A 25,783-nucleotide genomic window follows, 5' to 3' on the forward strand; every position below is an offset into this window, starting at 1 on the left:
TGTGCAGGAGTCCAGCTGGGACCCAAAGCATGTATGTAAGTCATGGCCTTGAGAACTGCTTGGTACTCTGGTTGGTTGGTAGTTTTTTTCAAAGAAAACTAGTTTGTAAATTAGCAGGATTTTTACAAGATACATCACGATATTGGCTTCGTTTCTGACAATGGAGCGGAGATTGTTGCTTTATAAATACTCTTAAAAGGACAATCCTAGCAGGTCTACAAGAACTGTCCTTGAGGGAGGGACAGAACTGTTGTCACAGTCTTTTTCCTGTTGAAACCCACTAGAAAGGATGCTTTTACAAGAACACTGCAAAGCTGCAAAGACCCAGGTTCTTGCTAAGTTTGAGGATAAATAGAGTGGAAAACAATACTTTTATTCTTCTCTAGTTTGTTTTTAAAATTTCACTGGATCATCTTTGAAGCTGGGAACTCATAGTTCATGATTCATAGCAATAATAAAGCTCTGAATTACTTGAGCAAGTAAACATCCTGGCTACAGTAATAAAACAGACACTCTAAAAAAGCACAGGAGAAATACTGTGTGCCAGAATGTTCTAAAATAATTTCAGTCATCTTTGGGACCCAAGAGAAGATATTATGGTCCAGAGATGCAAGAAGACTGAAAACACTGTATAAGCCCCCGGATACTTCACAGTCTCCGTAAAGGTGAAACTGAGTGGTTCTCATCATGAAGAATTGCAAAGAACCGGCATGACTTTCAGTCTTCAGGTATTCACATATCATTTGCAGTCGTCTCTCCCACTGTCCAGGGTATGGGAAGTAACTCCTGGGATTGCTTTGAGGGCTCAACTTCTGTTTGGTGCAGGTGCCCTTGTTGCGCCAGGTAGATCTGCTAGCAGGACTTCCCAGAGGAATCTCTAGATGACAGGTCAGTAACGTCCCTTGGAGCTTCACTCCAGGTGTGGAAAGCAACAAATGATCCTCCTAGTAACAGCCTCTGGGTGTTTTTTGTCTCCTTTGTTTTTATACTGATATATGGTGATTGTAATGGGGAACTTCCCTCCAGACTAGAGAACAAGATGGCTGCTGGCTTTTGGGGGTTTCCTTCCGAGACATTTAGATAGTTGTTCTATGGAGAGAGCTGGCGTTTTTCCTTCACTTGCTTCATAGACTAAAAACCACACCAAATTCTACTACTTCAAATTTCAAATGGAGATTGGTGATTCATATGCCATGAAATTCTCAGCAGAGTACGAGGTGGGATTTTTCTGTCATGTACCTGGCTGTTACTGCACATAAATCAGGCAGTCATCTTCTTGAAGAATGGTTAAAATCTGCAGAAGCCAGGAGCAGCTTGAAAGGTCAACAGTGGGAAGTAAAAGAATTTCCAGCTTGACTCTGGTCTCCCAAAAGCAGCATGAATTAAAGGACTGAATGTTAAGAAGAAGGCCAGATGGAGGGCCAGTATCTTCATGAGTTACTTCATTCAAATGTAACGAGGGTGTGGAGGGGGAACAAGTAACAAGAAACATCAGGTTGCGTTTGTGCATAACCAACGCTGTTTCAGTGATGAAATACAGGGTTTGGGCCATAGTGTCATTGGTAATTGACAGGACACAGCTGCGTCTGTCTAATGAAACCTGCCAAATTCATGGCCCTGCTTTTATTGAGCGCTCATTATAGTGGACCTAATGATCGAAACCTTGTTAGATCTGTGAGGAAGACTTTGGTCTTCCTGCTGCACTGTCATCATTCTGCAGATGTCCTTAAAGGGAGGTGGACTGTGTCATCGCTTGCTTGTTTCTTTTCATGCTGTTCTTACAGCCACATGCTTCCACCTCCAGTCTCTCACCTCAGTATCTCTTTTGGGTGATCCCACATACATGCGATTTCTTCTCTACATCATCAGGATATGTACATGCCAGACCAAGAAACTGTCATTTTCACTATTTAAGCTGAGTGACAGTGTGACTGCAGGTTTGCATCAGCTTCCATGTTTCGTTTAGAGTTTGTCAATATTATGTTTCTTCTGCCTTTACCTCAATTCTTTTGCTACCCTTTTCTGTCTTCCTCTTGTACACACTTAGGTGTCCTCTTGTGCTTTTCTTTCCAAACCTGTCATCTCCTTTTCTCATCCTTTTTTCCTCCTGTGTTTCTGTCCCTCTTTATCTTGTGCTCCCTGCTTTTGCTCCCCTTTTCTGCTCCCCCTGCAGATGTTAGCTGTGCTGTAACTTTCCCTTTGTAGAAACACTCCCCATGTTGCTGTCAGGTTGGCACTTGGTTGTTTGCTCTCCTAACGCCACTGTGCAGTCGTTTGCTGCTGCCTGATGCAGCGACGGGCTCAGTGCAGCCCCCTGCAGCACCCTGCCCACCACGGGGCTCCGCTCACCCCCAGCCACCTCTGCCTGGCTCTGGCCCTGGAGGCTTGGACCCCCCCGGGTTCCCCAGTCAGACCAGAGCATGGCTGTCCTGTGCCAGTACTCACCCCAGTGCTGTCAAAGTGCCCCCTCGGCACAGCTGCTTGTTTGTAGGAAATGCGCTAATGTTAAAACAAGGGAGGTACGTTTTCAAATTTAGCCAGGACCATCAAGATGTGCCCTAGCATGACGTTTCCATGAAGGCAATTGTAAAGTTGCAGTTCTTAACCTGGGTTCACGTCTAGCAGTCTTACTCCCCAGATCCTCTGAGTATTTTCTTCTTGGAGTTTGGGGAGGCGAGTGTCAGCTTGCAGCCGGGTTTGGGGATGCCGGATTATACTTGAGCTTGACTTTCTGGAAAGATGTCAGTCCTGCTTCTGAGCAGCCATCTCTGGGGGGAAGCCAGCAGCTTCAGAGGGGCTATGTCTCAGCTAGGACATCCCCTCACCGCTGCGTGGTGGCTCTGTTATGCTGCATGGTGGTGATCAGTGGGTTTGCTTTTAGACAGCCATTAACTTGGAACTGGGCTTCAGGCTGGAAATTGCTAGTACGTGCACAGGAGAAAGACGGATGTTGTCAGTGCTGTAGATTTTGTTTGCTCTGAGAAGGGCATGGAAGACCTTTTGTGCTGTTTGTTTATTGCACGTACTGTTTGCCTGCGGGACCTCATTTGTGCTTCCATATTTCCTCATAAGCACTACCACATAATGTTAGTCAATACTGAACATCTACAGCAATGGCCATAACAGATAAAAGCATTATTCATTACTGGTTTTATACATACTTTCTTGAAAACGTAATTTCTATTTGAGTTATAACTACATAAGCAATTAAGAGATAATTGGAAATGGGTCTGTTACATTAACTGCCTTTCGTTTACAAATACTGTGACCTCCGGCTATATTCCTCTCTATATGTTATATATGTAGGTAGGCCAGCTGACGCAGCTTGCCTGTAACAGAAATCATGTGATTGCACCACTGCGCATGGGAGGGCATGATTTGGAAGGCACATGCCAAAGACCATGGAACATGGCACATACGTGTCCGCATCCTCGCTCATTACTGCCTCATGCACGATACTACTGAGTAGCACTGGGTGATTGTTTTTCCCCAGGTCGTGAGCTTTGTTTACTTAATGTTTGCCTGTACCCTTATGGACACATCAGCGAGCCATGTTGATTTCTGTTCTGTGGATGCTCAGCAGCAGAGAGAGTGTGTTAAACCGGCACAGCCATTGGGCTTTGATGCTGTGGAAAAGCTCTGCTTCTGCAAGGCTTTTATTCTTTTAACTCTCTCACTTGACAAAAAAAGGGAGAAGTTTGTTCTCAAAGAGAACAACCTTAATGAGAAGAGCCATTGCCTCTTCATTCAGTGCTACCAAGGTCTAGGATTGAGGTTTTTTTGTTTTATTTTTTGTTCATTGATTATGTTGCAGACTTACTAAAAAAACCTTCTGGCATTTCTCAAAACACTGTGCACACCCCCTGTCTGTTACGCGGGGATGCCTACATATTATTGCTCAAAGTGGCAGTCACCAAATTAATCTTCAGCGCAGAGGTGAAAACATACTCCCCTTTGATGTTCCTCAGCAAAACACCCATATTTTTCAAGAACTGTTACAATATTTAGACTTACTCCATGGGCAAAATATTCTCTTATGTAGCATTTCTCTTCATTTTTCACTGCGCTGTAGCATCTTAGAGTTATTAAACTTTGCTTCGTTTCTGTTGAGTACTTTATGCAAAAGGTTCTTCTTTATTACTGATACGAAAGAAATTCTCTCCTTTTCCCCAAAAAGTTGTTCCGGAACTTTACTGCTGGCCCTTCATGGACAGGTTGTCCCTAGAGTGAAAGCCAAGTCAGGCTAGCAAGTGGCCTGATGAGGAACTGGCCCGGCTGTTGTCTCTGCTTACTGCATCCCGCTCTTCGTATATGTGATGTCTGACAATTTATTAGTACTAGACAGTACCTAATTAAAATATCATCCACTGACAGCAAATGTTGTTCATTTTCCTGCACAACTTGAACGAATCAGAATTTCCTGGTACTAGAGAAACCAACCTGCCCTTATTAAAGTAAATTGGCCAACATCTGTTGAGCTTGGTGGATTCAGGAGCAGAACCTAATTGATAGAGCATTCACTTTCAATGTACAAATTTGAGCTCCAGTAAACAGCACTCCAGATCTTCATAACTATTTCCAGTTTTAAATGTAGTTAATTCCCCTGTTTACATTTCCATTTCCATCTTTCTCTGTTATGTTCTAGCAGTGATGCACGGTGTATGTTTTGGGAGTGGGTTATATGAAAATACATATTGTTGCATAAGGTTTCTTCTGTCACTGATTTTCATATCAGATCATGTTATTCTTCTGTAAGTTTAAGTTTGATAGGTATTCTAAGTTCTGATAACTGATAATTCTATACAAACCTTCTAAAATTACCACAATCAGAAATACTTCTTTTTGTTCAGCAAAAATATATCTTCTTTTTTTCATTTTCTGTTGTTAGCTTGATTTTTTGGGGTCATTCATATCCTCATTATTATTTCACCTACCTAAGTCCCATACTAGTAAGAGTCCCGTACAAGTAAGAGACGTTTCTGTACAACTTACGTGCTGCTCCACCATTGTTCCTGCAGAAATACTGGAGCTCTGGAGGTAGTAGGACTTTCCCCAAGGTGATGTTACACTCCAGTTATAAACTTCAGTTCCTTACTCTTCCAAACTCAAGGCTAGCTCCCTTTACAGTTAAATTTTATTAGAGGGAATTTTAAGGAAAAAAAAACACCCAAGGAAACTTAATTTCTAAAGGAATTAGCCTTCTGACACCTCTAGATTTTAGGATATTTTTTTCTTTGTTTTAAAGTCCATCTCTATATAACTTGCAGTGAGCTGCATCTACACTACCATATTCTCTTTTTAAAATTGAAGCATAATAAATAAAGCATTGAAACTACACTAAATGGAAGACTGCAGGCTGGTGGCCCACAAACAAGTGTAAGCAGAAGAGATGGCACATCTGCATTCCTGATTCTTTCCGTAAACCGCACTATTGTTTTAGCTACTGTTTTGGCACAGTTTCTTCTGGCTGAGCCAGAGCTTAGACCATGGCTAATTTGTGGTCGTAACATAATGAGAACAGCATGTGAGCAGATTTTACTCTTTTGCAGCACAGTTGTGGCAGCTGAACATTTACCTTCAGCTAAACCCAGGTGCAGGACTAGGAACTCTTCTACCAAACTTTCTTAGTAGTCACAGTGGAAGCCACAGGATTACCAGGTTTTTACATGTTTTCTACTCTTGAATCTGTGTATTCAGCCAAGCCATTACCTTGAATGAAGCAAATGGTTTTATTCATGACTATTTGACCGGAACTTATTGGATCAGGTAGGAAAAGAGCAAGTGTGTGTCCATGTTTCATTTTGCGTTTCTAGTCGATTTAAAATCTCAGTTTGACAGCCTTTACTTTCAGCAGCCTGCTGCCTTTATGCCTAAATGCATTCAGCTGAGCTATTGTCTTCATTTATCACGTTCTGGTACAGTTTGCTCAGGAGATGGAGCTCACACGAGGTCCTGTACAACCTCAGTAATTGGCTTGTGTGGGAAACAAGGAACTTAGGAGATCTACCCCAAGAGTGCCAAGCCTTATACAAGTCAATATGACAAAGTTTCCTCCAGTCAGTCACAAAAGCCTATGGTTTTGAAGGCTGGAAAGTTGACGTGGAAACTGGAAACAATCAATCAGAAGATAATTTTTCTTACAAATGGAACTGGTCATATTATATATACACACACACACATATATATATATAAACTGGTAAACCAAGAGTAAATGAATCCCAAACAAAACTGCTGCCTGCCCAAAAATTCTTGTGCCTGTTGAAGGAACACCTGGGAGACAAAGAATTAAGAGTCCTGTCATGGGGAACTGGAAAAGAAAGTGGGACCTTAGGGATACGTTCCTCTGAAGTTAGGGAGTAAGAGACCTGGTCTTAATCTGTATTCTGTGTGCATCGCTAACCCTCTCCACTGCAACTGATGCCACTTCTGGCTGTGCTATGATCCATTTTCGTAGAAGAGTTTGTACATCTTACAGTCCTTAATTTAGCTTGTATATAAGGCTGGTGAATTTAACAGAATTCATTACTAAGACATTATTAGAGCCTATATCTAAGATCCTGCTGGGCCTCTCAAAATAAAAGTGAAGTTTGATTCCATTCAGTTCATTCCATCATGTTAAGAAGTGACGGTGTGACTTTATTTACCCCTGGAGATGAGGACATGGGCTGCATGGGCTTTAAATATTGTATGTTCTAGCTATAAATATGGTGCAGGCATCAACAGAAACTCTTAATTTAGGAGGGTTTTCCAGTATATCATTTTCTCAAATTCTTAACCTGTTTCAGTAAAAATAGCTATATTTGTTCTTGATACATGTAGCTGAGGATAGAAACGGGAAAAGCCATAACATATACTTCCTTGCACACTATGTGTTTATAGAAGAAGGGAGAGACTCATGTCATGTTGATTATAGGTATTATGCAATTGAGGCAATTTTACTTGTGTCTTTGAAGTAAAGGCACAAGATTTCATTTTTTTTCTTTGTTTTGTTTTTAAACAATTACTTGATTTGCAGTTAAATAGAAAGTTCAAGTTTGAAAGCTGGAACATTCATACACTTAAAAAGTTATAAATGTAATACTGTTCATGAATCTTTTATTCTGTTTTACTTTAGATCTATGTTACCACAGTTTGCCATTTCATGATCATGTGCTGGTTTTAACAAGTATTTTTACCACATGAAAATTGTTTGATGAATGATGTAAAAATGTGTAAAAGCTCAAGACAAGGTTAATCAAAAGCATTTGGGGACTTAGGCTAAGGCTGTCAAATACTGAATACCATACCAAACAAATACAGGCACAATGGTCAAAATGTTTTATTTCAATATTTTCTGAAAAATAATAATGTGATTTTTTCGATTTACTGCAACACTTCATTTCAAAATTTGTTTCAATTTTAAAAAGAAATTTATTTAAAATTCAGTGAAATGGAACATGCTGGTTAAGAAAAAGAAAAAAAACTTTCTGTTTAAATCTTTCCAATCAAACATCAGTTATTTAGGTTGGCAAGAAGAATTCCAGGTGCTTTGGGAAGCAGGACGGTTTAAGCCACCCAACTTACGAAATCTTATATTTACATACGTATGTTCAGGCCTTGTTCAAAGTCCAAAGTGTGAAATGAGGCAATGATGGGGAATGAGCAAACCAGAATTTTTTCATGTATATTCATGTATTAGTTACTGCCTGATGTGGGTGCTCAGCAGTGTATAATATAAAGCACACAGTTTGAACCATTAAGCCCGAGAAACACAAATTGCTCTGGCATTGAGTGGCTGTGTCTGTCTAAGCCGTAAATAAAGGAGTCAACTTGCAGGAAAGCTACAAAATCCTCACGTGTAGAAGCAACTGTCTGGTGCATGTGGATGTCTGTACCTTAACACTTTTTCCAACTTGGAGTGTAAATATTTTGTACCAAATATTATCATAGAACCATAGAATATTTTAGGTTGGAAGGGACCTTTAGAGGCCATCTAGCCCAACCCCCCTGCCATGAGCAGGGACATCTTCAACTGGATCAGGATGCTCAGAGCCCCGTCCAACCTGACCTTGAATGTTTCCAGGGATGGGGCATCTACCGCCACTGTGGGCAACCTGTGCCAGTGTTTCACCACCCTCATTGTAAAAACACCCCTTCCTTATATCTAGTCTGAAATTCTGATATTCACAGTTGTGATACTGAAAAAATATCTGCAAAGAAGTTGGCATGCAGAGTCCAGTAGCATCATGTCGTTGCCCGGCCAGGGGTCATTTCACCAATCATAAACACCTGACTAATACCTGCATTTGAGGTGCCTTATGGAGGAATTTTCTTAAATAAATGATCGTATTTCCCAGATAGTCAGTGAAGAGAGGTAGACACTTCCACATGCATGTGATCTCCCTCTGGAAAGCTCACCAGGCCAAATAGGAAACATTGGCATTAGACCCTTAAAAATCAGGAAAAGTTAAGTACTTTGAAAGCAGTGAGTCATACCCAAAACTTTTTTTTTTTATTTTTCTCACGCATGTTGATGAGGCTGACTAATTGTAGCAGTCATTTCCATGGCCCTGCATCATTTCAGTTTTGACACAGAACAGAAATTGTGAATATGGAAGTAGGATGTGGCAGAGCAGGCCTATGCTCAGAGCTGTCCTTATCTCTCCCAGAGCAAGGTTATACCTGCACAATGTCACATGCACAAACCTGAACTCAGTTCAAGGTAGCTACTGTAATGAGTAGACACATTGCAAAACCACTCAGCCAGGTCAATACTAAGCTGTGGTCAGTCTGATACCGAGCTCTGCTGGACCACACTTTCTTTACAGCAAGTGAAGGGCTAATGCAGGTGTGTCTGTACTGAACTCATCAAACACAGCGTGAGCAGCCGGTCAGAGGAGGTGATGATCCCCCTGTATTCAGCGCTGCCGCGGCCACACCGTGAGCACTTGTGCAGGTCTGGGCCCCACAAGTTAAGAAGGATGTGAAGGCCCTTGAATGCCTCCAGAGGAGGGCAGCACAGCTGGTGACAGGGTGGGAAGGCAGGTCCTGTGAGGAGCGGCTGAGGACTTTGGGCTTGTCCAGTTTGGAGAGAAGGAGGCTGAGGGGCGACCTCATTGCTCTCTACAGCTCCCTGAGGAGAGGACATGGGGAGGGAGGTGCTGAGCTCTGCTCCATGGGATCCAGGGACAGGACACGTGGGAATGGTTCAAAGCTGCACCAGGGGAGGTTTAGGCTGGACATGAGGAAGCATTTCTTTACCAAGAGGGTGGCCAAACCCTGGAACACGCTTCCTGGAGGTGGTCGATGCCCCAAACCTGTCAGTGTTTAAGGGGCATTTGGACAGCGCCCTTAACAACCTGCTTTAACTTTTGGTCAGCCCTGGAGTGGTCAGGCAGTTGGACTCGATGATCATTGTAGGTCCCTTTCAACTGAAATAGTTTATTCTGTTCCATTCAGCTACAGCTATAGGGTTGGCAGATCTCCACGCTGTGTGTCAGGCAGTGATACTAACACTTATACACTGCACAAAAGAGAGCTTGACCCATCTTTCAAATTTGGCTTCCTACAGGTATAGTCATCTGCATATATGCACATAAGAGGAATTTAAATCCTGCCTCATCATACATAAAGAATTGGAAGAAAAGCTAATTATTCATTTAAAATGCTGAGTTTCATTTTAACAGCATGTTAGTCTGGCTTATGGATTTGTTTAATGTGTCTCCTTCTGTTCCCTGCCATTTTTCCTGACAGACCTTTTGCGGTGGCCACAAATCAGCAAGTGCAGATCACCTGAACTGGAGACATTTTCATGTTATTGGACTGATGGAAATTTTTATAACCTCACTGCTCCAGGAACAATACAACTATTGTACATGAAAAGGTAACAATATGGAAAGAAAAAAAGAAAGAGGAAAAGAGAGAGAAGTCATGTATTTTGCTATGCCTGTTAGCTCATTGCTGATGGTTTTTTGCTATGATATGAGCCATACTGGTTTTAAGGGCATAAAACTGTGATTTACGTGCATATTTTTCAATGTCAAAATTTGTTGTTATCTATTAAGCAATGTGCAGCCACAAGCGTTACTTAGCAGATAATTAAGAACACATTAAATTTAGGTCCAGGTTGCAGAATCCCAAACTGAACACTGTATGGCTTGGGAAAGGAGTTTTTAATAGGGAACTTCAGTTTATTCCTTATCAACCTAACTTGGAACTGTGAGATTTATTGTATCTGTACACAGATGTGGAGTTGGGACACAAGCCCCTTTCAAATTTTCATTAGTTTTATAAGGCTCCCATTGATCAGTTACTGGATTAAAGTCTGAATGTGCAGGTCCAGGTGAAAAGGCTGCTCTGGGGATTACGTTTCATTGAGCCCTGTTCAGTTCTGGTTCACATTCCACTTAAGCTTTTGTAATTTTCAGGTTATTACAATGATTAGCCTGAAAGAGGGCACAGACATTAATAGTAATGGCTATTAAGGAAAACGAGCCTTTTGTTCACAGGCATAGGAGGGTGTGAGTTTCTGTTCCATCTAACGTACTGGGTTTCAACCTTTTTGAGCCACAGACACTCTCTGCTGGTGGTCATAGATTTGCTTACCAACCTTAAGCCTAATGGCATGGCTGGCTTTCTTCCTTACTCTTTTGAGACGTCTCAGAAATATAGGGATCCAAGTTAAAACCACTATTTAAGTGTAAACGTTTAGCTGACAGTTGTCAGTAGCATGTACCATGAGGGTACAAACTTCAGAAATGAATTAAACTCTATGAAAAAGCAGTATACATACATTGAGCAGATCATGTTTCAGCTTTGCCCTAGAAATTACAATACTGCAATAAAAGATGTGAATTGAACATCCACATTAAAAATATTTCTGTTTCAAAGTGCAAGCAATGTTTAAGGCTCAGGACTGAAGTCTATCATCTAACCCAGTCCCCTGTTTAAGACAAGCCACGGTATCTAACCGCCTGCGCCTTTGTCAGGTCCTGACTCTGGCAGAGCTGCAGCATTTCCTTTAGAGGAGTGTCTGGTCTCATCAGCTAAGCGCAAGACCGGTGCTTAGTGGCAGAAATGTTTCTTACTCACTTTATGTAGCATCTGCCTTCTTACTTTTTAAACACCCACTCCAGTACTGAAGGCTGCACTTGGCATAATTGATTTAACTTAATCCTGCTTCTGTACAGCTTCAATGGCTTTTAGTAAGGAGAGGCATTTATGGTATATTTTTAACAAAACAAGACTGCAGTTTTTGAAAAGATCCCTGTTTGGTCTATATTTGAGCTGAGAGATAGTATCTAGACAAAAAGTAACAACAGCAGATCTGCTCGCTGTGAGATTTGTTTTTCTAAAGTGACTGCAGAAATACTGAATAAACGTCTGTCACTCTTCCTGTAGGCTATTTCTTACAATTTGGTGATTCCCATTTTGCTTTAACTGAAGATTTTTTTGGTTTTGAACCTGCTGAGCAGTTTCAGGTTGGCCATATGAAAATGACCCTACACAAGCAGCAGTGTCTCTCAGTCTGAGAGGTCATGCCACTCTTTATAACTGCTGGTTTGCCTTTTTTAAGAGATGAAATGAGTGTGGTATTTCCTGCTGCAATTCTTTTATTTACAAAGAACATTTATGAATTTTTGAACAAAGTCAAGATGGAAAAACCTACGAGATTTGTTGCTAGTAATTCCAAGCCTGTGTTTTAGAAGTTCTGTATCCCAAGGAACTTAGCCCTTCCTCACTCACAGCCCCATATTTCTCTTCCCTTCATTCACATCCCGCAGTCCTGGGTTGGTTTGTGCCTGGTCTCCTGCAGTGTCCACCCCTGGGCACTTCCCTGTGTGAGCGATCAATGCTCCAGTGCCTACATCCCAATTCAGCTCCCCAGGGCAACGCACTCCCCTGGCCTTGCCTTTGCAGCTGGTGCAGTGCGGATCTGCCTTAAGGACTGGCCTTCACTGTTTCTGACCTCGTTATGTGGATGGGCATCTTGCTGCAATTTAACTTCGCCGGAACAACAGCGGCTTAAATCCATGTCAAATTTACATAAGTTTGTGCTTGCTGGTAGTCATTAGCACCTGCCAGCATAGGAAGATGTGCTCTCTGACTGCTCTTTAGCAAGATGTGCTCTCTGACTGTTCTTTTAGAAGCAGCATCTGAAGCAGACAAATGCCACTAACAGTACATGAGAACCTAAACTCGCTTATGCAGGTTGCTTGGATAGAGGTTTGGTTTCGTTGTAAACCACAATCAATTTTGACTTTTTTTTCCTTGCTTCCATAAAAGTTAAGATTTATCAACAATGTGTCTTGTAACATCTATAATTTGTACTTTGTAAGATCTATAAATCTCTCTGTCATGTATATTACATTTTTGTTGTCATCCTAGGAATGACGAAGACTGGAAAGAATGCCCTGATTATATCACTGCAGGAGAAAATAGCTGTTACTTCAACACATCCTACACCTCTATTTGGATACCGTATTGTGTTAAGCTTGCCAATAAAGATGAAGTATTTGATGAAAAATGTTTCAGCGTTGATGAAATAGGTATGCTTCCATTATGCATTTTACCTTTATATTTTTATATCACAATAGGGGAGATGCTACAAGCTTTTGTATTACTCATACTGCATTTAAATTTTGCCTCTCAGAAAGGTTTGTTTCTGACAAATACGATATATAGGAAGGGATTTCGGTTTGTAACATATGTAATGTGATCCACACCAGAAAATATTGCCCAGATTGGAAGAAAGCTAGAAGGATAAAAGCAAATACGTTTTTTCTCTTTCTGAATACCAGTGGTGTCTCAAACGTGTGCAGATGAGCTTGCCTTTGCTGTCACTCTGAGCCCTTTCTAATAGTGTTCAGTGTGAGCAAGGATGGCATTAAAATCTTGATTCTGCAAAGGGGTTCTGGAACCGAACAGTTTTTTGTTCCTGAATCAGCACTAATCTATGGAATCAGGATGTTTAACATTCCAGCTAGAATTTATACTGCAGCATGAATTGTGACTGTCTTGGGACTTTGCAGATGTTATTGCTTGTTCAGAGCAGTTGTATATGTATATGCAATTAAATTATTCCTGCAAGTGACTAGAATACCCACTGCTCTCTTTTCTTCAGTTGAGCAAAATCAGATTAATTTTTCAGATACCATAGTTTTTCAATGTACTTCTATATTAGTTGCTAAATATTTAATTTATGTTTCTGTATTACTCCAATTATTGTTTTTATTTCTCGTGAGAACTCTAAATTTAAATTTTGATGGAGAATTGTTCATGTCTTAGTGTTTTACAAGCTGCTATTGGGAAATGTAGTGTAATAGGTAATACATTCTTAGCCTTCTTTACTAGTCATGCAGGTGAGATTTATGCAGAGCATGTCTATGCCAACGACAGGGTGCCTTCTTGTTACCAAACTTGCAGTGTCTTTGTCATTGACTCAAAGGTTTAGATTTTAATCAACAAATATGTGGTTAATATGCTTTTTTAGTCCTGAAATCATTTAATAGTGTATAGTAAGAATGATCATTTCGCATTGAAAACTGGCTGTTTTATTCCAAATACTCTGTTTAAACAGTACTGCCTGATCCCCCTGTCCACCTTAACTGGACTCTGCTAAATACTAGTCAAACTGGGATCCATGGGGATATTCAAGTAAGATGGGATCCACCACCAACAGCAGATGTTCAGAAGGGATGGATTACTCTGGAGTATGAATTGCAGTACAAAGAAGTTAATGAGACAAAATGGAAGGAGGTATGAAGCAAATATTTATTATACAATAGTCATAGCACAGTGCAGGCTTGTTCTGTCCCTAACACTTTCATACTACTACAGAGAGCAACAGGTTATTATTATGCTAACTAGGTGATACCTTATGTCTTAAACAATATACCCATATTCTTCTGAAGTTTTCTACTAAGCATTGTAACTTCTTGTGCCAAGATAGTTGGCATGCAGGATAACAATAACAAACCCTGAAATCCCTGTGTTAGATTAGAAAGTACAGCAATAGTCAGATATATACAAGTTTTTTCAAGGATAAAATATTTCTCTATTGTTTTCCTAAACCTCAGCTATTTGAAACAGTGCATGGTATTTTTAGTAATTGGAACAGGAATATTTTGCTTGGAAAATGTCACTATGTCAGTCCAGATTCTTCAAGGTACCTGTAAAGTTCTAATACTTATCATTTCATTTAGCTTTGAATTATAATTTAAAATTTGATACAATAAGCAAATAAAAATAATGCAACATAGGTGTGACATACAGATTTCATACCAGACAACAACGGGAAATTTGTGACTATATGGATAGTCCATGAAGATATAAAATATATATACCCCAAACCTTGTAAGTTTTATTTCTGAAAATCACTTAACTTCTCTCATGTAGTCAGTTTTCCTATTGCAGGGAAGAAATTGTACCCAGCTTACCTGAATGCATAGGCTAAGTGCCAGTCTGTCATGGCATATTTGCATATGGAGAACTCTTGGAGAATACCAATCCCATGCAATAAGAACATAATTTCAGAGCAGAACCCTTCCTTTGCTTTCTTATTAATATGATCTGAGTTAACTGACAGAAGGAAAGCAGATAACACTGTTATGAATTTGTCTTAATCTACAGAAGGCAAATTTACCAACTGAAACATAGTCAAACTGGTTTGCTTGCCTTCATCTGTGAAAGACCTTGGACCCCTCCTCACCTCTGATCCTTCTCAATGTTAGCATTTTCTGTTTATCCTACTCCTTATTAGTAAGTTTACAGCCAAACAGTCATATGATGTCATTACTTTTTCCTAATACTTGTCTGAATTTTTCTCTGTATTGGTTTAAGCTATACTTACTGTACAGCCTCTATATTTTAAAGCCTATGAAATGAGTTAAGTTTAGGCAGTAAATCAATAATTCTTAGGAACTTGAAAATCTGCACAGTATTTATGGGATTTACAAAAGCAGGTGGCAATACAGATACCTCTTTACAAATGCACATTTTTTATTTTTTTATAAGCCCTTAGGTATCAATCTTATAAATACCCTAATACAGCTTTGTTCTTGCTTCAGTACCATCAATAATTCCAGCATGCCTTGAGAACAGTTCTTTTCAGGAGAGCAAAGGTTTGAAGATCAGTGTTTCTTCTTTCAGAAAACAGATAAGGAATTGCCTCAAGAAAAATAGATTATGTTGTATTGCAGCTGTATATATTGTATGTTATTGTGCCTTCCAGCTTAAAAGCACAAACGTGGCATAATTCCCTGAGAAACTATCAGAGCATAAAACAGAAATTTCTGAATAACAGCACAGGAACAACGATTTCACTCTTTGCATTCTTTGCTACAAATAACTCATGTATAATGAGCATTGAAGCAGTAAAGAGATAAACATCTAGTTATACTGTTATTACTAGTTTTTTTGCACAAAGGATAATCTTCCGACTGCTTAAATATACCATAATGTTTTGTACATATAGCTGATACAAAAAACTGATAAAAAATTAATTTTATAGTACTTAAATTTTACTAAGTCTCCCTCTTACTGAGATTTGTTTGTAACTTTTTGAGATGCTGTGGGATGAACCTGTTTGATTTTTCATGTATAGCATTCTTTTTTCCAATCCATTTACTAACTGAAAATAGACAACTTATGAATTTAAAGAGGACTAAATATTAATTAGTAAGGTATTACATCAGTAAGAGTGATAAGAGGATCAAAATTATTTTCTTTGACAAAACTTTGTAAAAACAATAAAATCCCCACCCTGATATAGTGGGTGTTCATGAGACACAGCTAAATGTAATCTGGCTCACAGTTTGAAAATACCTCATCGTTGTTATTAGGTCCTTGCTGGGATCTTTTTACAATTCTACCCTTTTATCTTGAAGTGTTGCTCATTACATTCACTAGACTGAAATTCTGTCCCCCCCTTATGTCCATCCAAATTTACCAATCGTGAGTAGCAATCACTGTGCAGACCCTGTCTGGCTGCTGTGATTATCAAACAAGGTGGACAAGCACACATCATCTGAACAGTAGTGAAGAATGATGACTTCATAGTAAAGTGTATATGAAATGCCTAAAAATGTATGTGAGATAGGGAATCTGGAAAGTCTAATTTTCCTTTAGTTACTTATCATCTTTTAGATTGGCCTGATCTTTTGACTCATGAAAAAAACAAACCCAAACAACCCAGGCCCAGATCCACCAAATATGGGATGAAATTGGTGATCACAGCTCAGTCCTCCATGAAGAGTGCTGGACCAGGGCGGACTCTGATGGCTCTCATCACCTTGTTGAATTTTTGCTGGAAAAGGTCCATTTCACACTGCAGTGAAGTGCACTTAGGGCAGGGAAGCATGGAGTACCAACTCCAGAGCTGAACGCCGTTGTCATGTCCACACAGCACTGTGGCTGAGATACACAGCTTACTAGTTTGAGGGATGTGAACCTCCTCTCTCTCTGCACCGCAGTGGATATGCAGCCTACTATCTCCAGGTGTTGTATGGGTGCCCAGCCCTGTGCTGTGCCTGCCCAGGGTACCTCTCAACCTTTCCCAGGTACTGCCCATCTCCCAGTTTTCACCATTTTTCTAGTAAAGCTGGTGAAAGCCGTTGCCTTGGTCGCTGCATTGCCTGTCCTGCCCCTGGTGCCCCCATCCCAGTCGGCACTCTCAGTGTCCCTGGGGGCTCCAGCTGTGGCAAACGGCTGCTCCACAGTTGGTGTTAGCCCCCTCTGGCAGGGCTGGACTCATGCAGGCAGGGCAATCACACCGCTCAGCGTGGCCGCAGGGCTCTCACACGGTTCCTTAGTACGGCAATCGCAATCATCGCTCTGTGTACGCTGGCTGAACAGCACGCAGCAAATCCAGCAGCCCAGCCGTCTAGTTCCAAGCTTCACATACTTTAAATGAGTTTGCTATATGCTGTCATGCATTTTTATTAGTTACCATGTCTCTTTCATACAGCTTTTAATTGACTTAATCCACATGACAAGTGCTATTCATCTACTCAGTTCATGCTGAACCTTCCCCCAGTCCACGCATCTTGCTCCATCCAGGTGTCTTACATGAAGTTTTGTTAGTTCAGTGATGGACTAGAGACATCCTGCCCTTTAATCAATTATCTGTTCTTTAGCAACTCTTGCAATTTCAGTTACACAGCTACAGTAATTTTTCAGGGCTCTAATCTAGCCTGCACACTGCTTTTTCCAAGTGCCACCATTATTTGGGGCACATGAAATTTTGGGTGATCCAGCATCCCTAAGAATCTCCACTAATTGTTTCAGAAAAAAGGAAAAAATAAAAAAAAAACCAAAACCCCAACCAACCAAAAAAATCCAAAAAACCTACCTGTAAAACTTTACTGTACTATTTCTTTGTCACTTTATAGCTCGAAATAAGTAAACGGGACTAGTATATATTGTATTCCCTTCCCAACACTTTCCAGCTGGTTAGTCTTCATGTCTTAAAAGCCTTTGTGGTGTGGAGCAGTGGTTCTCCATGATCATGTGCTGAACCACTAGCAGAGAAGAGCAGTCTGTCTGGCATCACTGCCTCCTCCAAAATCTGACTGGTTGGTTCTCAGAACACTTGAGTCTGGAGCCACCAGGGATCAGAGACCTCCGCAGATTGTAGCTACCAACAGAATGTATCTCAAGTTTAGATTACACAGCTACAGTGACTATAGGGTTGGGTTGTTGAAGCTTCCTCCAAATCCCCAATGGCTGCCATTTTCCACGTGTTTTAATGCTCAGCCTGTGATGAGTTTTGCCAGTATCCTTAATTCTGAAGTAAAAGCAGAATATAACATCTGCCACATGGATTTCCATTTTGAGCACATTTTCCTTATTTTTATATACTTTAGTTGGGCTTTTGGAGCTAAAATACAGATTCTTAGAGGAGTAATAGAAGAAGAGAGAGATTTCATGTATTAAGACCTCTAATGTGACTTCCTACATAGTTTGATATGCAGCAGTATCTGCATATGTTGCAGTTAATACTGAATATAGAAGTCTCAAGACCAACAATCTGATGCCAGCTCTCACAGAGTCTCCATTTTACATGTAGTTGAAGATTTTGGGAGCTGTGCAGTGTCCCCAAATAAATGCATTTGTAAGATGCAATACATTTGGTTAAAAGGCCTTTAAATCATTGTTATTCTTAAAATTAATTCTGTAGTGGAGATTGCACTAGCTTTTAAGACTCCCGTGTTATTTTAACAATGTTTTTGGCATTGTGAAGTCAGTAATGTTGTGTTGTAACCGTAAAAAGGATTTACAACTTGGTAAGATCAGTAGGAGATGTTCACACCACCTACTTACAGCATCTAACTGGGGGCAGCTGCCTTTCTTCACTGACTGTATTTACAGAGCTTGGATTCTCCGCTTTTGGTCCCCTGAATCACAGCAAAGCCTGATGGCTACTAAGTCGAAAGTAAATGGTGTGAATTTTCTCTGAACTCTTCTCTGGGTATCCTTACGGTTCCAAGTAGCAAAAACGCCTTCAAATGTTTATTTCTGAAATCAAGAAGCAGTGTAGAATTGCCAGTATGACTCAGACAAATCAATCACAGTCCTTCTGTCTTTACAGTTAGAACCCAGGCTCTCAACAATGGTTCCACTGTACTCTCTGAAGATGGGAAGAGATTATGAGATACGAGTCCGATCAAGACAACGTACCTCCGAAAAATTTGGGGAGTTCAGTGAAATCCTTTATGTATCTTTCTCACAAACAGGTGTTGAATTTGTTCATTGTGCTGAAGGTAAATAACTGAACTGCAGCAAAGTGTTTTTATAACCATGCTGTCTTTTTGTGTTTTCAGTGGCGGTGTTTTGTTTTTTTTTTTCTCCTTTCCTTTGATGTTGTGTGCTTGAATAGATTGATAATTCAGCCTACTACATGAAAATCATTTGGTGAGACTGAGAACGTACAAGTTCCATATACAAGTTCAGAAGTAAACTCAGCAAGACTGTTTCACAGCTCATCAGAGAGCAAAAATACCGATAGCTTTATGAATCAGAAATAATAACTGGTGTTGCACATCTTATGGAGCCTAAAATACAGTTAAATCTCATACTTCATCATCTAATATGAGCACTCCGGTTGTGAAGAGAATTGTCACTTCTATTAAAGTGTTATACTGCTGGCTACGTTTGTTACCCGAATGCTGTGCTTTTCTGATCTGCCCAATACCATCAAGGACAGTGAGTGTTTTTCTGATTCTTGCTTCTGTCTTGTACTTGTTTTTAAAGTGCTGTTAAAGACAGAAGAAGAAACAGCTGTTGAGCACCACATTTTTTTCTATTAAAAGAATGAGACAGTGCCTTTTCCTAAAGCATTCTCAAGTCTGAGCTACTAAATTAACTCTTCCAAGAATGAGCTCTTCAGCAAATTATTTTAACAAGCTGTTTCATTTCATATTCCAGGGTATTAGTGAAGATGTTACATAAAACCTTGCTAGATTCCCCTTTTTAACTCTTAGTATTACTAGTTTTCATTCCTAATTTATATGAACATCTAATGTTCTGGACATGTGGCATTATTTTATTAACCCCAGCTGTATTAAGTTGTCAAGGTTTCCATATGAACAAAATTGAAATACTATGAAAATCTAAGGCCATCCTACAAGCAGAAGTTTCTTCAGTCACTACAACCCAGATTCTGTAGGTTGATCTATATCCATGCATCTCACACAGCAGCAGTGATCTGATTTCAGAATTTATTCTTGCTTGTTTTGTATGTCACCTTTAGGAACACAGAATTAAAATTTAAGTTTTCTGTGTATTAAACATTTAAAGTAGTTAAATTCAAATGCAATATTCTAACTTTTTGAAGCAGCTGGACGTTAGCAGGTCTCCCTGACATGACAAGGAGTTACTGGTTCTCCATTAAAACAGGGACCAGTCAAACACAGAAGTATCCAGATAGGACTTTACTCATGCCTGAAAACATGTCCGGTCAAAGTCTTAAGCTGGGAGCACAAGGCTAAAACTGGTACCTGATTTTTTTTTTCTTCCACAGAAGGATATATATTTATGTTCATGTATAGAATTCTAAACCTTTCTGTCCAGTATTCCTTGGCCCAAAATATGAATGACATTTGAATGGAAAACTTAAAACTGGGGACAAATGAGAAGAATCTAAGACTACAGCCAGAATAAATTTCTCCATATTTTGTATTCTACAATGTCAGCTTAATGGAATTGACACTACTTAAAAGATAAAACATTTAATTTATCAGCATTCCTACCAAATTGCATTTCTCAATTACCTAAATTCTTTGTAGTCACCTGCAAGATAAATAAAAATGAGATTATTTGTCCTTTTCCAGTTGGTGGTTCACAACATAATTAATATTTGGCCTTTAGAAAGAAGAGTAGTATGCTTTTTGACACCACCATATTTTAGTTTCTGTGAGAGAAGAATAGTTTGCCTGTGCTTTAGTATGCTACTAATAACGTTCTCCCAGCTTGGGCAAACAAGCAGCAGCACGGTCTGCGGCATTATATGCCATCAGGACTACTTGTAGCACATTCCAAGCAGGCAGATTGTACCTCCTGGTTGGTTTTGCTACATATATTGTCTGTACTAAGATCTTGTTTACATTTAAAAACCTGGACTGGTTTTGCAAGGAGTCTCAGTGAACTCACAAGTGCAGTATGGAAACTATTGAAACAAAAAGGGTTTTTTTATTTCTGCTTAACACAGAATTTTCACATTTAAATAACAAAAAATTCTCCTATCAGTTTTTACCCCTTTTTAATCTTCAGGTGGCAGAAGGCAGGGTTGAAATTAAAGATGCAACAGAGATGCAGGTTCCTGCTAACATGTTTTCATTCTGTTGTTTCAGAAATTGAGTTTCCATGGTTCTTAGTTGTTATCTTCGGAGCATGTGGGCTGGCCGTAACAGTGATCTTAATCCTGCTGTCTAAACAACCAAGGTAGAGAGTTTTTATTTGTCAGATTTTATGTACTTGTGGCTTAAAAAATAGGGTGCTTCAATCTGTTGTCCATTCTTATAAGCTACGTGGACACTGGCATACGTACGTACTGGGTCTTCAGCAGTGGGAATCTGATTACATTCACAGCTCCTCTTCCTTTCAATTGCAGAACATTTTATTCTACAGTATTTACACAGTTAATTTACTTAGGCTTTGAAGGGGATTGGCTTTTTAGTCCATTCAAATTTTGTAAATACTCTTTTTACCCACATACCGTTCAAAAGTTTCATACAAACATACGTCTATACATTTGGTTTTGTTCTTAGACTATTCCACTAATCTCTGACTATTTCTTCATCGAATAACAAGAATAAAATAAAACAAAGCACAGGATTGTGTCATTTATAAGAATTATAAAATTGTGTCATTTCTATAAATGAAACAATGACACATATAGAAAAATGACAAAACAGTCTCAAAGTGAATTCATCCCCTAATATGTGTGTTCAGGTGTAGATTTTGGCAGAATAATAATCCAGCTTGGATGTCATACCAGTACTGTCCTAGACTACGGAGCAACACCATGGTCAAGTCCCAGAGCACGCATGCATGTTGTCAGTGGTCTTGTGTATACACTTCAAAAATGAACACTGAGGTGTTACACACATACCAGCATAAGGATAAGTCTTTGAAATGAAAACAATATGGTGCAGTTGGAGCAGCTCTAAGAAAATAAATTAGGCAAGCAGCACTATGCTTTGGCAGAGCTTAATTTCAGGAAGCCACTCCCTGCAATAGCATGCCGCTCCCAGAGTTAAGAGCAAGGCTCCTGATACAATGCACGACAAAAGCTTGATGTGTCGGTGTGGGGCAAGAACAACTTGCATGGGACCAGGAGCTCAGTAAGGGCAGCACACTGAGCAAGGAGTGGCTTGGTCACAGAAGATCCTGAGGACTGAAGCATGTCTCTGATCAGAGCTTACTAATATTTCCCGTGCTAATCATGACTGCTGGAGGAGGCTTTTCTCCGCTGAGGACCCTTCATCTGGAAAGTTTTTCTGGACCTGTGGGCCTGCACCCGTTCCTTCAAACTGGTGCATGTGGTGGTGGGATCGGCAATGTATTCTGCAGAAGAGCAGGCTGCATAGGTTTCCAGTAATGCAGAATATTCAGGCTCTGTTTCCTCCTGTATCTGAAGACACCTATTCATATTTTCCTCCATTTTGATCTTAGAAGATCGGAACCAGGCTCACTAGGACAGATGCCACAGGCTTAGGCCATCCTCTCTTAAGAGTTGAGAGATGCAGGCTTGCATTATGCTAAGAAAGTAGCAGAGTGTAGTTCTCCCCCTGAATGATTTCTCCAGGCAGCGAGTGGTAAAACCCTTTGCTGCTTTGTTAGCAGCAGCGCCCAGCCCTGTCAGAGCAGCTGATTTGTGGATGCAGCTGTAAGCACAAGCTGAAACTGGTACCCCGAGAGCCCAGCCAGTGCACAGCTAACACAGACCCTCCAGGGATTAGGTGGAAAATTACTGGATTTCTGGCTCTCATTGAGGCTTGCTGGGCAGAATTTTGAGGGTCTGCCAAGAACAAAAACAGCTGGGGAAATGGGCCCTGCCATAGTTAAGCAGAAGGTGCCTGTATTTCTCTCTTAGCACTCCTTAAGACTCCTCTGATCCTCTCTGGACCTCACCAAGGTCACTAACAATGCACCAAAACTAATATCTGGATTTGGATCTACCGCTCCCACAGTTTACTTTCTAAAATAGGCAAGTAACCCATTATAAAGAGAATGTTGAATTTTCCGTTTGGGAACTACTTTTTATCTGTTTGCAAAACAAGCAGGAAGGTAAAATGGAGGAGACAGGCATGACCTGCTATTGTTGGATTATTATTAATGGAAAATTATCCCTCTGTTTGACGTTTTCTTTTTTTTTTTTTTTAGAAGCAAGTTACTAGGCCTTTCTCTACAAGGGTAAAATCCTGTCATTATTACGTATTGTTTGTTACATTAATAATTCAGAAAACAGAAGTGCCGCAGAGGTGGCAAAATACTAGCCTAAATTTTTGCAGTTGTGTTCCTGTTTCATTTATTCATTCTAAAGTAATTCCCTCTTTTCACTGACTCCCTTTTTCTATTCCCCCATTTAAATTTATTGGGCTTATGCAAGATTACTGTGTCCCTGAAAAAAAAAATTCGGGGACAGTCACTCTGCACACTGAGGCTTGTATCAGATTCCTTTGAAAATAATGTGAAAAGGTAAACTGTTGACACAGCTCTAGGAATTTACTCTCTTTCTATAGAGCATTAAACTGTCAAAGACCAGACTCCAAAATGGATTCCCACATAAATGTATGTGATTTCAACAAGGAAGGCTGCAGAAAACTTGGGGGTTTATTCACAGTGAGAGAAAACAATCATTCTTTTCCTTAGGACTATTTAAAATTGAATCTTTAAACATTTCCATTTTGAATTAATTAAGTGTAAACACAATGTACATCTCTCTTCTTTCTAACTTCCTCAGAAAGGACCGCTGTCAATTTAAAGCCATCATTTATTTTTTCCAGGTTAAAAATGCTGATTTTTCCTCCTGTACCAGTTCCAAAGATTAAAGGGATTGACCCAGATCTCTTGAAGGTAATGTGCTCTAAAATCTACAGTGGGAATGACTGTAGTAGTAGCAGGTCACAATTGTTGTCCCGGGCAGAAAAATTTTGTAGGAAAAAAGTACGACATGGGGGGAGTTGTTACAGAATTAGTTTTCATAAGTTACTAAAAAAAAACCCCTTGCAATAATTACATCAGCTAGTTACCTTTCCTTAAGTTAACATGATAAAAAGCACAAGCATTTTTATTATTTTCTTTGTAACATTCATTTTTTCTTGCTTTATAGAAAGGAAAGCTAGATGAAGTGAACTCCATCTTAGCCAGCCATGACAACTACAAGACACAGCTATACAACGATGACTTGTGGGTTGAGTTTATTGAGTTGGACATAGAAGACCCCGATGAAAAGAACAGAGTCTCAGATACTGACAGGCTCCTGAGTGAAGACCATCTGAAATCACACAGTTGCTTGGGAGCCAAGGATGATGATTCTGGACGGGCCAGTTGTTGTGAACCAGATATTCCAGAGACAGACTTCAGTGCAAGCGACACATGTGATGCCATCTCTGATATTGATCAGTCGAAAAAGCTAACCGAAAAAGAAGAGGATCTCTTGTGCCTTGACAGAAAAGATAATGAGTCGTCACTTCCAAGCCTTGCCGACACAGACACCCAACAGCCACACACAAGTATTCGATCTGAAAATAGCCAGCCGTGGCCACCTTTTGCAGACAGCATTGGCTCAGCAAGTCCATCGGTCCATACCCAGCTAAGTAACCAGAATTCGTTGACAAATACTGACTTCTATGCGCAAGTGAGTGATATTACTCCAGCAGGCAGTGTTGTACTTTCACCAGGGCAGAAATCCAAGATGAGGAGAGCACAGTGTGAAGGCTGCACAGAACAAAACTTCACCATGGACAATGCCTACTTCTGTGAGGCAGATGTGAAAAAATGTATTGCTGTGACTTCCCACGAAGAGGGTGAGCCGCGTGTTCAGGAGCAAAGCCGTATCGAGGACGCTTACTTCACCACAGAGAGCCTTACCACTACCGGTGTCAATCTTGGAGCTTCAACAGCAGAAACCCCAAGTTCAGAGATGCCTGTCCCAGACTATACGTCTATTCATATCGTCCACTCTCCACAAGGCCTTGTGCTCAATGCAACTGCACTGCCGGTACCAGACAAGGAATTCAACACATCATGTGGCTACGTGAGCACAGACCAGCTGAACAAAATCATGCCGTAGCTCTTCTTTGACTAGGTGTGTGCAGTATTTCACAGCAGAGAGTCAGCTCAGGCTTCTATGCTGAAACCAAAATGAAGTCGAAAAGTTTCTTGTGGTTCTTATAATTTTATCTGAAATGTTGCAACGTAAAATATTCATCAAAATATTCCTATTGTGTTCTGTAAATATTATCTATGAATTTGTCTTGAGACTGTTTTACTAGCAGTGACTGTCTTGTTCTTGTGGGTGTTGATTTTTGTGAAACTAAACATTGAAATTACTATGTTTAATGTACAGTAAATCACGCATTTTGATAAAGCTAAAAATCAGGTGGTTTAAAGTCTAAGAATTTAGTAAAAAATGTGCTGTTGGCAGAGATCTTTATATCAGTAATTGGGAACTGAGTATATAGGTGAAAAAACAAAAGTATCTTGAATAAATAACACATCTATTTTGATTTATATAAATTAATAAAATATATTTTAATATTTTAGTCATAAAAACATAAACGTTTTCTATTACACTATACACTGTAGTTCAATTATGGTGACCCATCTAAGGAATGTAATTGCTGCAATCCTAAAAAGGAGTTTTCTGTTTTATAAAAGTTGTGTTCACAGCTAAAAGAAAAAATAGATTTTTACAGAGCCATTTTATACCTCCAAAGAAACCTGTAGAGAAATTTTGAAATACTGTAGAAACTTAAAGTAACTGATTCTATCACTTTCTTATGGTAACTAATATAGAAATATACATTCAGTTTAAAGTTTTGTAGAAAACTTTGAAATGTACAAAATATTTGGGCAAATTATTCTGTTCTTCATCAGATTCTGGTTAATGCTAATCATATACTTTTTTATAAGCAAAATTTTCTTGACCACAGTATTAAACAGTATGCAACTATACTTTCACTGAAAAAATGTTGAGAACACATGAATAAGCTCTGGTGACTTAGCAGCATAGTCTCTTCACATTTGACCAACTTCTGAAGCCCTCCTACAGCCAAAGGTATCACTACATTTACTAGTT

The 25,783-nt window shown here is 39.8% G+C and overlaps 1 protein-coding gene across 1 annotated transcript in view; it reads left to right on the forward strand.

The window, feature by feature from the left end:
- Nucleotides 1-24,818, forward strand: part of GHR (growth hormone receptor) — a 91,504-nt gene extending 66,686 nt beyond the window's left edge. Inside the window, exons 3-9 of the mRNA XM_035889490.1 lie at nt 9,733-9,862; nt 12,367-12,527; nt 13,559-13,737; nt 18,569-18,740; nt 20,829-20,919; nt 23,487-23,556; nt 23,813-24,818. Of these exons, the coding sequence (XP_035745383.1) occupies nt 9,733-9,862; nt 12,367-12,527; nt 13,559-13,737; nt 18,569-18,740; nt 20,829-20,919; nt 23,487-23,556; nt 23,813-24,775 (1,766 nt within the window). The 3' untranslated portion in view covers nt 24,776-24,818. The remainder of the gene's footprint in view (nt 1-9,732; nt 9,863-12,366; nt 12,528-13,558; nt 13,738-18,568; nt 18,741-20,828; nt 20,920-23,486; nt 23,557-23,812) is intronic.
- The last annotated feature ends 965 nt before the right edge of the window (nt 24,819-25,783 follow it).

Source organism: Egretta garzetta, unplaced genomic scaffold (assembly GCF_000687185.1).
Source record: "Egretta garzetta isolate BGI_Z169 unplaced genomic scaffold, ASM68718v1 scaffold712, whole genome shotgun sequence".
Taxonomy (NCBI): domain Eukaryota; kingdom Metazoa; phylum Chordata; class Aves; order Pelecaniformes; family Ardeidae; genus Egretta; species Egretta garzetta.